The 17,500-nt window shown below is 33.9% G+C and overlaps 1 protein-coding gene across 2 annotated transcripts in view; it reads right to left on the bottom strand.

Moving 5' to 3' along the window:
• Positions 1 to 17,500, bottom strand: part of LOC136846576 (limbic system-associated membrane protein-like) — a 142,428-nt gene that overhangs the window by 1,901 nt on the left and 123,027 nt on the right. For both annotated transcript variants that reach the window (XM_067117430.1, XM_067117431.1), the window contains 3 exons: positions 13,192 to 13,402; positions 11,930 to 12,041; positions 3,052 to 3,236 (listed from right to left, as the gene is read on the bottom strand). In XM_067117430.1, coding sequence (XP_066973531.1) covers positions 3,052 to 3,236; positions 11,930 to 12,041; positions 13,192 to 13,402 — 508 coding nt within the window. The remainder of the gene's footprint in view (positions 1 to 3,051; positions 3,237 to 11,929; positions 12,042 to 13,191; positions 13,403 to 17,500) is intronic.

Raw genomic sequence — 17,500 nt, 5'->3', positions numbered from 1 at the left:
AAATGAATTAGCTGTAGTGTCAAGATACAGAGAGGATATTGACCGAAGCAAGAACGAATATAGTTAGACGGATAAATATGCTGGCGAAAATTGATTTATTAACTGTTATGGAAAACATGAATAAGTAAGATACTTAAGTTGCTATGCTGCAGAGGCAAGTAGAGTACAATGAATTAATAAGGTATGTTGGCTGGCAAAAAAGTGTATAAAATGTATAAAATATTAATTGCCACAGAAAAAAACAAGGTGTAAATAAGTTGAATAGCTATTGAAAATAAGATATAATCAGTACAAAAATACGTTGTCAAGGAAATGGACGAGATATTAATTGCCTAAAAAAAAAAGAAGAAAATTATGATATGAATAAAATTATAGCTCAGTGGAAATGCATAGGCCATTACAAATACACAAGATATATTGATAAGAGAAAATAATGATTACTGTAGGAAATAAGTTCAGTATAAATAATTAAAAGAGAATATCGTCTTAATAGATACAAGTAAAGTATTTATAACTAAGATTATTTGTCAAGAAAAAAGAAAAGTTAACATATGCGTCACAGAAGACCAGCAAGGTATTTGCAGATAACTAAGACAATTTTCTTTTGACGAATTAGCCAAATTAGGGTTGCCATGAAATATAAGATCAGTCGTAAAGAAAAGTGATAAATAGAACATCAACTTCCACAAAGTAATTTGCGAGATATTTTTAACACACTTAGATCTATTATTACCGAAATAGAAGCATGATATTTTAAAGAAAGCACAAAATATTTGATTAAAGAGAATCTTTCGTCAGGAAAGGGAGATAGAACAGAATTTAAGCGATGCATTGAGTGAAAGGTGTCCTTTAGAATCTACGTATGTCAGCGTAAAATAGAAGTTATATACATAGCGGGAGTGATTACATCTAGCTTTAAAAACATACAAAATATATTAGAAACTACTGTCATCGTCCAAATAAAAAAAAAATCCTGGGAAAGAGATTGATCGTGAAAAACCTTTCAATTTCAATTATTAAAACTCCTGGAATATCAGAGAACTCGGCTAAAAGGCGGTTGAATGAATATTGGAAAGCATGTCTGTCGAGCTTGATAAAAAAAAGAGATAAACCTTTTCTTTAGAATTCCTGTTTTGCGTCGAAAATAATCTGGTAAAATCATTTGAATGCATTTGAGAAACATCTTATGAACTTTATAATTGTTTAGAGACGTCCATTAACTTTTTTGTTTTTCTTTTTATTCTGCTTTTTTTTTTCATTTCTAATAACTGATCTCTTCTTTCTGTATCTCCTGTTATTTTTACTTACTTCCCCCAAATGAACACCATATTTTTTGGAAGATTGAATTTCAAATCAGTGGCCCCTGTGGGATTGTTCTATATGAATAGCGTTCATCTTTTGAATAATAATAATAATAATAATAATAATAATAATAATAATAATAATAATAATAATAATAATAATTCCAAAATTAATACGACCGGAAGAGAACTATTGTTTTGGTAAGAAGTCCCATTGCTTCAATAGCTATGAAGCTATTGCCCAGGCAAAAATCTCTTGGTAGACTTTTTTACGAGTTTACAAATAAACAAATCCCCTTCAACAAGAAAAAAAAAAAACCACGTCGCGAGAATTTCGGAAAAACCGTGGAATACTGATGCGGGTTGAACAACAGGGAAATTTAAATGCTAACTGCGAGCTCGGACGAGGCAGTACACTGATTTTTCAGAAATAACAACCATGTCTAACAGTGTTTTTTGAAGATATTCTTTTGTGATTAAAGCAACTTCCTAATCAAGGCTGAATGTTGTACTCTACATCTTAAAACTTATCAGCCATAACTTTCTTAAGATCTGAAGAGATATTGCTTTGTTCGCTAAAAAATCTGAAACCTGTTGAAATCCGCTTGCCATGAGTGTAGTACGCCGTAAGAATTTCCGAGAGAGATTTTGTTGAAAGATGAAAAGCATTTTTATTTACACGATTCCGTGAGGAAACGTAAACTGAATTTCCTCTCCATAATTCTGGACGAACGTTTGCATTCTGGAAATCGCCTTGCGAAGGTTTTTGAAAGTGTAAATCCTTAGAAATTAGAATATCCTTGCAAAATCCCATTTTTGCTTGACATATGAAAGTTGATCAGGATTACAGAGAGAGAGAGAGAGAGAGAGAGAGAGAGAGAGAGAGAGAGAGAGAGAGAGATTTGAAGGTGGGAAGTCAATCAGGCTATTTCCCTGGCCTTTTCTTCAGGCATCTGTTGCATAATCTTTCTTCCTTTCTGGTCTCTTGATCAATCTTATTACTGTAATTTGTTTGTGGACAGTCGGTCACCATTTTTCTCTTTTATATGAATAATTATATATATATATATATATATATATATATATATATATATATATATATATATATATATATATATATATATATATATATCAATAAATTTATATTTATTTGTGTTTATCTAATGTTATCTTTTTCTCTGTATGCCAATTTGTATATATCAATATATTTATTTGTTTTTATCTAATGTTATCTTTTTCTCTGTATGCCACTTTTGTTATTCGTAAATTTCCTTTTCAAGTTAATGGGCTTTTCCGCCTGCTCCATAGTAGCTTGTCTTCAAGTTCATCGTAATAAAAATGCAAGCCAACCTCAAACAATATTGTTTAAACAGCAAAATATTTTGTTCTTGACATTCTGAAACATAGAAACATTTCTCTCGGAAAACAGGAGTCGTGGTCTCTCTTCGTAAAGCTTCATAAAAAAAAAATAAATAAATAAATAAAATTCGTTCATAAAATACTTGGAAAAAGACAATGAATAATCTATCGTCGTTATCGTTTTTCATACAAACAGTTTTTTAACCCCAAAAACTGAGCAATTTCGAAGTCCCGATTCACTAAGTAAAATAGCTTAAAAAATGGTTAAATGAATAGAAAAATCAACATTTGAATATGCAAATAAATGAATAAGTAAATGTCGTAGGAGTGAAGTTTACTAAATGAGTGAATGAATAAATATATGAAAACACGAAGCTCCTCCGGCCCTGACCTTTCAGAACGTAGACGCTGACAGTGGCAGGTGCAGCGTTCTCCGGGGCACAGGTGTAGTTGCCAGAGTGTTTATCGTGGACGTTTTTAATAACGAGCTTCGATCGTCCGCTGGGGCCGCTGCTGGTGGAGGATGCTTCGGTAACCTCTTTCCCCGAGTATTGAACGACCTCGCCGTTGTGATACCTGAAGGAGAGGGAAAAATAAAAAAAAAAAGGCCGAGGATTAGGTTCGAAACGATTATAATTTGGAGACATTGGAGAGGTAAAATTATTTTAAAAGATTATATACATTCGTGGCTCCTTTTATCGAGTATTGAACGAAGGAGCCGTTGTGATACCTGAAGGAGAGGAAAATGAAAAAAAAAGAGCCAAGGATTAGGTTCGAAGCGATGATAATTTGGAAACATGGGGAAGGTAGAATTATTTTAAAAGATTATGTACATTCGTGACCCCTTTTATCGAGTTTTGAACGAAGGAGCCGTTGTGATACCTGAATTACAAAAAAAAGGGCCGATGATCAGGTTCGAAGCGATGATAATTAGGAAACATCGGAGAGGTACAAATATTTTAAAAGATTTAGTACATTCGTGACCCCTTTTGTCGAGTAGTGAACGAAGGAGCCGTTGGGGTACATGAAGGAAATAGAATGTTGAGAACATCATTACGGTGCCGATTGGAGGAGGAGCAAATGCACAAAAAAAGTAGATAAATTCTGGACATTGTTTTTTAGAGTACTGAATGGAGTCATCACCAGGGCACCTGAAAGAACGCAGCTTGAGAATTATGTTCGGAGGAATGAGAATTGATATAGGCTGGAGGAGTAGAGGTCTGAAGGCTTGCTCAGGTTAGTAACGTTTTTATTGTTGAACCACGTCATTTGTTGTGGTACTTGATATAAAGAGAACTGAGACTTTGATTTGATATGACTTAAATGGATATGAATTTAGAAGTAACTGAACGAATGAGAATTAGGATCGAGAGATGACAAGGATAGAACGCAATTGAAAAGCCTCGCCGTTTGTACCTAAAAGAATTTAGGATTAGTTGGAAGGGGTGAGACTTCTGGTCAGTTTCCTAAATACTGATGATATCATCACTAGATATTTAATAAATGACAAAATGCAGAGAAGGAAAATTATCAGCACTTTTAGCAAGGAATAACAATTAAAGTGAAGAGATGAGACGTATGGCACAAGTGATCAGCAAAGGGGTTAAAACCTGGTGGCTAAAATTGTTTATTCAGAATGTAAGCACAAGAAGTGAAAGTGAAAGAACGGAATTACAGAATGCAGGATCTCGGGTGAAAAAAGACTGAATTTAGATTAAAATACATTTTGATTGGTATAAAATATCAAAATACTCTCGAGTGAATGGGAAGATGGGAGTTGTTTACATACTGCTTTAATTAGTTTAAGCGGGATAAACTTAATAATCTCTAAGGGGGGCCAGAATGTACGTAAAGGGAAAGAGAATAAAAAAAGGTCAAATAAAGAATATATGAAAGGAAAAAATATATATTTGAATAGCTAAAACCTTTTTCATAAAGAAAATTGTAATGTTGAAAAACCACAATAATAGCAGGTAATTAGAGAATAAGTTCAATTTGGATTTAATTATTCTTACTTTACTTTTAAAAAAATATTCTTATTTTACGTTTTTATCATTGTAGTGTTCAATTTAATATTCTGGATAGGATAGAATTATGATAAGCTATTTCGTGCATTAATAATACAGAAGCATAATTTAAGTTACCACTTCTTCAGCCAGCCACAATACCTACCAGGCAAGCATGTATCATAAAAACTATTTTTAGAAGAATCAAGAAAAAAAAGATACCAGGAGCCACTACACTCCTATAGATATCCAGACATTAAAATAATATGACATAAATGGAACTGTTTACTGTCTCCTACACGCAAAAGTAAAAGAAAAAAAAATAATGAAAAAAAAAACAATCCAAATATCCACTTCAGTATGACTGGCTTGTTTACGAAATCTCTTGTCTGGTAATTGGCAATTACTCCTCGCAACATGATGGAAAACATCCCCCTCTCTAAAAATGTTGCTTCAAAAGCAATTCATCATCATCGATGTCTCAATCATCTTACGCAACTCCATCTATTGCTCTTCGAATTAAGGCATTGTTGATGGCATTGACTGTTTTTTTTTTTTTTGTGCAAGGTGTAAACAGGTTTCACATCGATTTTCCGTGGATGGTGAGTGGTAGTGTTGTTATAAAGTTAATATGAAAAACAGACCACACTTTATATCTGTATATGAATATAAAATTCATTTATATATGAATATAAAGTGCATTGTAAAGACTTTCATAGTATTTCAAATAAATGATTTTTCACATGAATAAGAATGGGACTATTTACATTTGGTGCTTTGGTTTATATTTATGTGTTCATCTGCTCAAAAATATTTATGTACAATGAGCCACAAGGAGACATTATGTATACAGTTGTATGCGAACTAGTCGCATTTGTTAAAGACAAAAGACAAGTCTCTCTCTCTCTCTCTCTCTCTCTCTCTCTCTCTCTCTCTCTCTCTCTCTCTCTCTCTCTCTCTCTCTGCATTAAAAATTCTTTAACGACGTTATCTTTTAATACTCTCTCTCTCTCTCTCTCTCTCTCTCTCTCTCTCTCTCTCTCTCTCTCTCTCTCTCTCTCTCTCTCTGTAATGAAAAAAGAGGTCACTCTTCCATTAATAATGTAGGCATTATATGGTGTCTGCGTGAGATACTTTATTATAACTTTTTCCTCACATCAGAGTCGCTTTTTATTTTTTTACCTCCAGCGAGCGAGCCATAATGAAAAGCGTCAAAAAAGCTTTTCACTTTTTCATAACAACTCAAAACTCGCCCTTTTGTGTTAAGTCGTACCTTATTCCTACTTAGATGCTGACACGTGTGAGAGAGAGAGAGAGAGAGAGAAATATCTCTGTTTGCTTTTCTCTTAGAAACTGACATGTTAGAGAGAGAGAGAGCATCTTATCTCCTTATGCTTTTCTCTTAGGAACTGACAAGTTAAACAGAGAGAGAGAGAGAGAGAAGAGAGAGAGAGAGAGATATCTTCGTTTGCTTTTCTCCTAGCAATGACACGTTAGAGAGAGAGTCAGAGAACTTATTATCTACTACATTTCTTTTTCATCAGTTGATATGATTCATCTCTGGGAAAATATCTCAGTGAGAGAGAAAAGAAGTGGCCAGAGAGAGAGAGAGAGAGAGAGAGCAATGTAATGCGTCTATGGAGTGAGTTTTGTTTGCAATTCACATTTCTTAAGAGATAATAAAAAAAATTACAGCCATGAATATAAGAAAAACTTTATCTCAGACACCACTTTAAATAAACTAAAATAATCAAAGAATTCCTTTGGAAAGGAGATTTCTCGTCTCGCATTCAGAACTAGTAAAATATTTAGAGTAAAATGTTAGTTTGCTAAAATTCAAGAAGCAAATATTCACCAGAAGCTAAGGAATTTCTGGTTAGTAACACTGAACAAGGAATAAGAAAATAAACACACATTCTAGTAAAATTCGGCTGTACATAATTGGAATAAGATAATAATGTTAAATTACGTGTTAGGTCTTCATTTTCATCTTTTCTCAAGTATCGGTTATAAGATTTCGAGAATGCCCAAATGGGAAAAGAATAATTATAAGCATACCTACGTATAAGCACGGCACAGACGTAATAAAAACAGATGTAAGTATAAAAAAAATCTAGCGGACAAGCTATGGTACGAAAACCCCAATATTAATCGGTTTGCTCAAAGACAGCCCATTACATGAGCAAACATTTAAAAAGCATAAGACCAAATAATGGGATAGGTCCCATTATAGCTTTCTTCTCGAGTAAATAATTACTAAGAGGCAATAAGCAGGAATGGTATTGTCTCTGCAAACCGTTTTTGTGTGTGCGTGTGTTTTTGGGGTTGGTAAGGAGGGCAGGGGCGGGGGAGTGTAGAAAGGGCAGGGGTGTTACACCTTGGCGCGTCATAATATTAAGGGGATAGCATTGTAACTCTGATAAATCTTTCTTGGTCAATACCAGAATTACACGGGTTTGCAATATGTCGTCCACTGTTATGATCTTTCGAGAAAGCATACCCGTTGAACACTTTACGTAAACCTCAATAATGCAGAAAATTCATGGGCGTGATATTACAAACAATACGATTGACTTGTGCAGATCCTCAATATCCACCATTATTGAAAGCAATAAAACCACGAGTTCGACGATTAGAGTGCAATGCACCTGAGGTTTCGAGACTTGGTTTCTCCTTGACAGTCTGGATGAAACTACACTGATGGGGGGAAAGTGATGTTTCCAAACAGCCTGTGAATTATACTCTGATCATCGTGCTTTTGTATTTCATCATAATACAGTACAAAAAATACATATTAATCTTATGACAGATGCAGATCTGCTTAGGTGCAATTAACGAGAACTCTTCTCGTCGAGAGGAAAAAATTCTGCCAAGTGGAGTAAAGAGTAATATTTTTACAAAGAAGAATCTCCTTAAGTGAAATAAAAGAGAATCTGAATCTTCAAAAATCATCCATGTATAATTCCTCGTATATGAGTGAACAGCTACATGATCCACAGTAAAACGTCCTTCAATTCCAAAATGGAGCAGCCATTTATCTCGCCTGAATTTAGGCTCATGAATAACTATATTTATGTATTACCATAATAAGGAATTTCCTTTGCACGAATACTTTTTTCAGTGAAATAGATAATTTTATAAAATTTTTTTTGTGTGTATTCGTCAAATACAGTGTAATACATACATGCAACAGATTAATACAGAAGTCCATCAATCCATCTGTCTAATCCCATATATTTCAGATTTTCATAATTGAACCGCAGTGACTAAAATAATTTTCCCTGAAGTTTTTAATTAAACAAATGAACATAATCTGTATTAATATTCACTCTCATTCCATATACATTTTGGTAAACTTATGAAGGCGTAATCAACAACTGGGATACAATAAAAGTCTCAAATATCACAAAAAGGAAAGTGAAAGTATCAGAAAGAAGAAAAATGAAATTATGAAGATAACTGAAAAATTAAATGCAAAATAAACAAAGTAGCATAAAAGTTAAATGTAAATAAAGGGAACAGAAATTAATATAACAATTGATATTAAGTGTAAAATAATTATTCAAAGCATAGAAATAAATAAATCCAATAATGAAAGAGTCAGAGATGCAGATTGCTGGACGAGCATTAGGAATACACTAAATTAAAATTCGACAGTGTAGTTAATGTTTAATTAAATGCTCAGTAAGGAAAATAAGCCACAAATAAGATGTAAATAGTGTAAAACAATTTTAAATCTTAGTCAGCAGCAAATACAAGAAAAATGAATAAAACGATTCAAAATCAGTTTCAATAAATAAGCAGCATCAGAATTTCAAATACTTCTCCCAGCCCTCCCTAGGGAATCCCCGAGAAGCATCCGCAAAGGAGGACCAGAAACCAAATTTAATTCCGACAAAATAATGTCAGCGACATTCCTCTGTTGGCAAAAATGCTAAGACACTATTACGCAAGCAATGTGACTAAAGAGCTTCAGAGAAATTTTTTTTTTAATTCATATATGTTTTTTTCATCATCAACCTGGTCCTCAAAAAGAGCTGCTTCTTTTTTCATTAAAATTTCAAGGGCCTTATCCAAGCCCTTGGGCAAACGCTCGAGTCCTCTTTGTTTTTTTTTTGCTTCTGTGTTCCAGCACTAACAGTCCCCGACAACATTATGTGTACAATATTCTTGGATGCAAATTCAGCGTGGCATGACTTGGTATATTCCTGGTTGCATGAGTTGCATGCGGGCAATTTACACAGCCGCAAATGGATTATGTAAACTTCACTTATAAAACGGATATCCGTTTGCATTGTTCTTGTCGAGATTTTATTTTATTCACTTATTTTACTTTTCTTTTAGAGCTTAGAATTATGAGTAACGATATCAACAGACAAAAATGTAAATAATTGGATAATCCTGAGTATTTATGATGGGAATTCAAGCAACCGGATGACTAAAAGTACTAAAGTAACTAAAGAAAGTATCTCGTGCAGTAGCTCTGATATTTTATTCAAATCGTAACCGAGTCAAGAAAGGCAAAAAGTAATAGTAATATTAATAATAATAATGATAATTGTATAGTTTTAATAAAACTATAAAACTAAGAAATTTAATATATTTTAAAGTTTTATATCACATATATTTGCAGACCAGATAGAAACGTTTCCTTATATTGTAACTATAATGAGTGTAGCAGAAAACGACAAACGACCTTTAAAAAATATGTCAATACCTTTAAAGCATGAATCATATATACTTTGTAGAAATACAAATTCCAATCACACCGTAATTCCCAAGAAATCGAAGAAAAATGAATGAATGGGATTACCGAAAATAAAAAAAAAAAAAAAAAGACGTGTGTTGGATTTGAGCAGGAAAACAACGCTGCTCATCACCCTCAAGGGAACTGAACTTATAATTGCACAACGGCGGTTCATGAGAAACATTATTACATAACTGAACTTCACTGGGGCTTAGCACAAACTTTGCAACAAGGTCTCGTTTGCTGGCCACTTACATTTTAGGTTTGAAGGTCGTTAGGGAGAGGAAGTTTAATTTTGTTATTGTAGATATATGTATGTATATACATATATATAATATATATATATATATATATATATATATATATATATATATATATATATATATATGTGTGTGTGTGTGTGTGTGTGTGTGTGTGTGTGTGTGTGTGTGTGTGTGTGTGTGTGTGTCAGTGAGAGAGGCGTGTGAGTGTGTTTATGTATATACAGTATATATATATACATATACATATATACATATATATATATATATATATATATATATATATATATATATATATATAGATTTATCTGTATCTATATACAGTATATATATATATATATATATATATATATATATATATATATATATATATATATATATATATACACAAATCTGTATCTATCTGTCTATCTATCTATATATATATATATATATATATATATATATATATATATATATATGTATGTATAGAGAGAGAGAGAGAGAGAGAGAGAGATTTTAATACTTTTTTTCTTTAAATGTTCATTTCATTTGGCATAATACTCAGACGAAAATGCTTCCTGTTGTGTATTTGTTAATTTCTTTGCTTTATAATAATTTTACCACGTAACGAATGTGAAATGAATGATACTCTCACTAACATACGCCTAATGCAAATTTTAATTACAGGAATTTGTACCGTAATTGAAGAGACATCATTGACTACAGATGCTTCCATTTTCATTGCTCGATACCGACAGATGTGTTCCGGTGCTTTGTGAAGGTTAGTCTAAGATAAATTCATTATATTATTTTGTTCCATGACATGGCTTCTATACGGCAATCCACTAATAGGGTACTAGTATCTCTTCTCTTCCGTTCAGTATTTTTCAATGTATGATGCATGAATGACATTTGTGAAGTAATTCATTCATTCACTTTTCTTTTAAAGGTCATCCTAACTCCAGGGAAGTGAATGATGTATGAATTGCAACTCAGGCATTACATTGATCTTTGACGACACAGTTATGAGTTACTGAAGCATCGCATATTATATGAGTATTACAGGTGACATATGTACTATATTTCACCAGCTCGGTGCAGTTAAATTTTGTTTATTGACTGATGAAAGTGCCCTAATCCCTCATTATTAGCATCATTATTAATAATGTATGCCGCTCGTGATGAATGACTGTTCACCAGTGCTCGTTTACCAAAGGTTTTCATTACGTCGGTAATGAATAAATTATGTGTCCCACCTCATTCACTGAATAATTTCTCTTGTAACTTGTCAGGCACATGGATGAGGGATGGCCTGAAATTTTCGTAGCCAGGTATTTTTAGTCAGAATAATTTCGTCTTAATGTCATGTTATTTAATTATTCCTTATTCCGTTGAAAACAGAAAGGCGTTATAGATGTAGCTTTTTGAACGACGGGAATATAATTCATGGATATGTTTACTTTGTATGTTTTCTTTATAGAAATAGCTATTTGAATGACGGCAATATAATTCATTGATTTATCTACTTTGTTTTTTTTATTTAACTAGTACAAGAATTGTAGGTATGGACCAATATGAATATACAAAAATGTATGACAAGATCAAACTAGTTTCACAGAAAGTCACCTCGAAATATGAAGTGATTATAAGTTACATTAAATTTTAGATAAAATAAATAAAAATGTTTCACATACCCGACACGTACCTCGTCACCTGGAGGCTTTTGCTATTTTATAACTACAGGTTGTGGTGATGAAATCAATAGTTTCATGACTGTCACTCACATTCTAAGCCCTCCTAGATAGGTTACGGGACACTGGCCAATAGTTATAATCTTCCCTATGAAACTAGTTAGTTTCTGATCATAGCCTATCATTCGTCTTATTCATTACAATTTTCTTAGAAGACAATCGATTATGATGAAAATCCTCATTAATGAATTTAACTGGTTTATTAGCATTGTTGTTTTGTTTTTACTTTTGGTATTCGTGCGTGTGGTTTGTTAGGATGACTTTTAGTCCGCATACGCTCCCGTGAGGTAATGGGACAGTGTTCCATAATAATAGTCCCTACTGAAAATACCTAGTTATTACAAAAAAATTCTGGGACTTTTTAATGATTAGGTTGCTATAGACATGCCCAGAATTCATCTTAGACGAAAATTCCTACAATGAAAGTAGCTACTTTAAAACCTTTCTTGTTTGAGTGGAGGGGTGAGCTGTTATCAGTTCCTAAAATGTAAGGGCTCATAGACCCCTTAAATCATATACTCACCAATAAAAGTAATTAGGCGCGTCTCCGGGTATGGAAGCCTGGCAGGTCAAGTTGAGCGTGTTCCCAGCACTCATGTATATGCTGCTTTGACCCTCGATGACTGCGAAGGATTCTGTGGAGGGAGAAATAAAAGGGAATTATATCAATATTAAGGAATTGCTTAAATAAATGCAGGACTATAGATATAAAAAAATTGCGATTGTGGTGTTGTTTTCTTTTGTTTATAAAATTATCGTCTATTTTTAGGGAGAGATCACCCAAAATTTCGCTTATGCATAAATATACACACACACTCACATCATACATACATAAATACATACATCCATACATGCATATAATATGCGATTGTATTCATTCATTCATCTCAGCATATATTGGTGATGTATTTCACATGTGCATTACTTGACGAGTACCTGAACAAAATATCTCTGAATAAATCAAATGATTCACAATAGTTAGATTACCTTTCTGGAAAAATGATAAAACACTGTTAGACCCTGAGTCATGAAATTATTCCTAAGATACTGTTTAAGCTAATTAGTTGATGAGCCAGTGAATGCATCAACGAGTCAGATTAAGAAGAATTTTCTGGATTCTCTCTCTCTCTCTCTCTCTCTCTCTCTCTCTCTCTCTCTCTCTCTCTCTCTCTCTCTCTCTCTCTCTCTCTCTCTCTCTCAAGATTACATGGTTTTATTAAAGCACACGTTCCATTTCATTTATACAGAAATAGGAATATAGCAGAGCGAGTTTCTTGCCTTCGAATACCTTATTTGGCATCTCTCTCTCTCTCTCTCTCTCTCTCTCTCTCTCTCTCTCTCTCTCTCTCTCTCTCTCTCTCTCTCTCTCTCACATCCTAATTATCCAGTTAGAATGTGTTCATACTCTCCTACATACATAAGGCTATATAATTTTGTCCTAAATGTATATATATAGATCTGTCTATCTATCTATCTATGTATCCATTTCTTTATCTATCTATCTATCTATCTGTTTCTTTATCTATCTATCTATTTCTTTATCCATCACTCTAATCTATCTATTTTTATCTATCTAATCTGTTTATGTATTTTGTTATCTATCTATCTATCTATCTATCTATCTATCTATCTATCTATTTCTTTATCCATCTATCTCTCTGTCAATCTGTCCAGTTCTTTATCTATCTATCTATCTATCTATCTATCTATCTATCTATCTACCTACCTACCTACCTATCTGTCTATCTATCTATCTATCTCTTAAAACGACTCTTCCACACTCACCTACGACAGTGAAATTAAATGCCCTCGAAATCTTTGGTTCAGTCGAAACTTGACACTCGTAGACGCCAGAGTCCCTCGTTTGCGGGCTGGTTATTTTGAGGACCCAGTCCGGGGAGCCCTCCGAGTGGAGGGCAGTGAACCTCTGGTCGGTGGTGTAGGCGTAAAGGCCAACTGTCAGCACGTGACCGTCACGTTTCCGAAGCCACGTTACCTGGAAAGATTACGGTTTGGTGTGATTTATTTCTGACAGCAAATATTTCGCTTAAGAAATGGCTTTCTGTTCCGTTTCAAGGTAGTTCGTGTGGGCATGGAATTTATTTTTGCTGTTTTTAGTTTTACGTATTTTGTTCCTCGGTATATTCATTCATATTCATAAGTTTGAACAGTTGAAAAATTCTAATTTCTTATATCCTATTTCAACAGGAAATTGTTTTTAATTACTAAGTCACATTTACAGACCATGTCCCATTTAAAGTCTTGTTACTGTTGTAATGGCAATATACTTATTTAATTAGCCTATCAATCGCGTATAAGGTCTGTTGTTTCATTAGCCTATCAGTCACGTATAAGGTCTGTTGTCTCTCTTTTTATCAGTCCTGCTGATCAAATGAAAGTATATCAGGCTGCTCGTTCCTCATATCCTTCTTCTCCTTCTTCCCTTTTACATAAATGAATTAACAATGTTCCCTTAATTACTATGGGAACATTGTTAATTCATTTATGTAACAGGGGAAAAGGGAAGAATATTTAACCTATCTATTTTTCAGTATATTAGGTGGAAAGTGAAAGTATATACCGTCAACTTTCTAAATCCACATTGAATTTCAATTCATAATTTTTCATATCCAGAAAATCAATGATCAGAATAAGGAAACCCTTTCAGAATTTCAGGGAGCTAAATTCAAAAGACAAACAGAGCCGTAGATACGGCAAAATCCCATCGAGTCAACGCACAGGCAAAGCAGGGAATCCATATTTTGGAATGAAATTGCGGAGGGAAAGAAATACACGAGAGAAACGAGTCATAAACATGGAGAAAATAATGGTATTTTCATTAGCGTTGCAAACGCAAGTGCTCTGGAATCGTCTATTCGACTCACATAACCTTGGCAACTTGCAGTATAACCGTAACTTGCGAGGAAACAGCTCGGTGCTTGACTCGCAAGAAAAAAATAATCATACTTGAAATCAAAAAAGCAATGGATGAATTTGTATCGGTTGGGATTTCAGTCCTTAAAATTATTGAGGTAACTTGTAACGGTGGATGCTTTTAAAAAATTTGCTATATATATATACACACACACACACATATATATATGTATTATGTTATGTATATATTATATATATATACACATTATATATACATATATATACATATACATATATATATATATATATATATATATATATATATATATAATATATATATATATATATATATATATATATATATACATACATATATATATATATATATATATATATATATATATATATGTATGTATGTATGTATATACATATGTATGTATGTATGTATGTATGTATGTATGTATGTATGTATCGAATGGAATGTCTCGACTCCCACCCACAAAAAAAAGTGACTAAGTGAAAGAACATAAAACCAGTAGCGATGCCGTACATTGCATTCTCGGAATTTCGGGACTAAAAAAAATATAACTATCAAAATAAGTAAAGCACCAACAGTTATGGCTTAACTTGTAACGAATGGAATTTCCCTGTCGCTACAAGAATTTGAGAGTGCGAGCAAGTTAATCCCTATAACAGCTAACAGTGGAAGTTCGCCCACCGAAGATTTTTGCTTTCGGGGAATTGCATCTACAGAGTTAAGGAGTTAAGTTACTCAAGACAGCTTACGTCATTTGTTAACTCAGAAGCCTAGGACAGCCCAATCAAATTAAGGGGGAGATGATTTTCCAATAGCGAGTTAGAGGCGAGTAGAAGGATTCTAGTTTCTTTGGCTCTAGAAATAGAATATTTGATTAACTGATCTGGTTAAGCAACTTCGTAGCGATGTGATATAAGCTGTAAAATCTCGCGAGATTCACTGGATATTCGGTTATCGGTGGCTTTAGCTAGGTGAGGGGTGATGGTGATAAGTTAGAGATTGCTTCATATTTCGATAGACTCAATTAAATATTTGTGAAAATCTACGGGAATGTCACTGCACTTTTCACTAGGCGAGACAGGAATTTGTTAATATAATCAAAACCTTTTTTTCTGTTTGAAGAAACAAGGGTCTCTGGATATGACTTAGTTTTGTAAATATATTTCAACAGTTTAAAACATTTTTACGGATTCTCTATACTGCATAATGAAACCAGAGAACGACGCCTTAGAATACTCCTTTCAAGAGTAATCCTTCCTCTTCCCCTCCCCCCCCAACCTGGAAAATACAATTTTTCTTTTCATTGTACACCACTTGTATGAATAGAAATTACACTACTTATGCAACCAAAACAAAAGAGTCAAGAAATCAAGAGTCTTACATTCCTTGTATATTGAAAAAAAAATTCTCTGGTTGAGTGGCACTCGGGTAGAGAGAGAGAGAGAGAGAGAGAGAGAGAGAGAGAGAGAGAGAGAAAATACGATTAAGAACGGCCTCGTAATGAAGAAAAATGGAGGGAAAAATTAGCTTTGATATGATAAAAAAAATTATATAAAGAAAAGCGAAAAAAATACTGCCGTTGTCTCAGCAATTAAAGGATTTCATTTACAAAGAAATAAAAAAAAAATATGATAAAATAATCACATGACTTCGAGTAGTTCCGTGCCCAAGAATATTAAATCCTACTTAAAACGGATCAAGACGAGAAGGAAAAGTGGTCAGAAACGAGAGAACGATAAAGAAATCACGGGATTGACAATCTCCATTGTCATCCAGAGCATTTGACTCCCATTGACTTCCACTTCTGCCGTCGGGAAAAGCATGGCGCGCTCATGCCGGACAGGTCCTCTTGCGCATTAATGCGAATCCTATTCATTCAAGAAAGAGCGATAAACGCCACGAACTCAGGATCGACCGGCAATCCTCATCAAGGATTCAATGTCAGAGGGCTCTCGCTCTCCATCTCACTCCTGCGGATATTGTCACGTCGGCCGCCCACGTTCAGTCAATATGGAAATCAGTCTTCCCTTTTATTTTGTATCCTAATTATGCAAATGAGGGTACGTCAGTCCCCCGTCGCCTGGTTTTCTTCCCGGCGAGAGGGCAGAATTCGAGGTTGAAGGATTTCCCCGGATCGTGCGGTGTGCAAATCTTGCACTGAAATGAATACGTAAAAGCGCAACCCCCGAGGTGAAAGGATGTTATGTGCACATACAGGTGCATAATATTAAATATCCTTCATTGCATGTGTCCTCCAATGCTTTTACTTGAATATGCACGGTGTCTAAATGCACACTGGGCAAACACTGTTTTGTGAATAACAGAATTTGTGGTGTACAGGATGGCGTAATATTTTGCCAGAGGTTTTGAAGAGGAAATTAGCTTTTCTAAAGCACAGATTATAATGTTTGAAGAGATCCTCAAGCCAGCTCTCATATTCAGAAGTGAAGTGTGGATGCTGAATGAGAGAGAGAGAGAGAGAGAGAGAGAGAGAGAGAGAGAGATTGTTGTGATGAATAGTCTGCGTGGTATATGTGGAGCAAAATGGAACGAAAGAGTGAACTTTGTAGCGATGAAGATATGAGTTTGAAGGGTTACTATAGAGGGGGAAAGATTTCTCTATTTTCTGAAGTGTTGGGTGTATATTATCTTTGTTTGACTTCACACAAACGTTTAAAGTTTTGAAAGGCACATTTGAGAGAGAGAGAGAGAGAGAGAGAGAGAGAGAGAGAGGGGGAATGAATGAATAATTGTATTAATAAAACAATTACTGTCAAATTTATTTGATAAATCATTTTAATATAAACAGGAGGGAAAGAGAAAAATTATATAATAATTTTATTAATTAACATAGCTGTCAAATTTATTGGATGAATAATAGCTGTCAAAAATAGCTGTCAAGTTTATTGGATGAATAATTTTAATACAAACAGGACAGAAAGAAAGAGAGAGAGAGAGAGGGGGGAATTCTTGAGAGTTTTTATTGGGTAAATATTTTTAAGAACAGGAGAGAGAGAGAGGGAGAGAGGACTTCTTGAGTGTTTATTGGCTAAATATTTTTAATAAGCAGGAGAGAGAGAGAGAGGTGGGGGGGATGAATTCTTGAGTGTTTAATGGATAAATAATTTTAATAGGCAGGAGAGAGAGAGAGAGAGAGAGAGAGAGAGAGACAGAGAGAGAGAG

The sequence above is a fragment of the Macrobrachium rosenbergii genome, chromosome 15 (genome assembly GCF_040412425.1).
Source record: "Macrobrachium rosenbergii isolate ZJJX-2024 chromosome 15, ASM4041242v1, whole genome shotgun sequence".
In the NCBI taxonomy this organism is placed as follows: Eukaryota; Metazoa; Arthropoda; class Malacostraca; order Decapoda; family Palaemonidae; genus Macrobrachium; species Macrobrachium rosenbergii.
The sequence above is the reverse complement of the archived record's forward strand: the minus strand, read 5'-3'. Positions and strand labels throughout refer to the sequence as shown.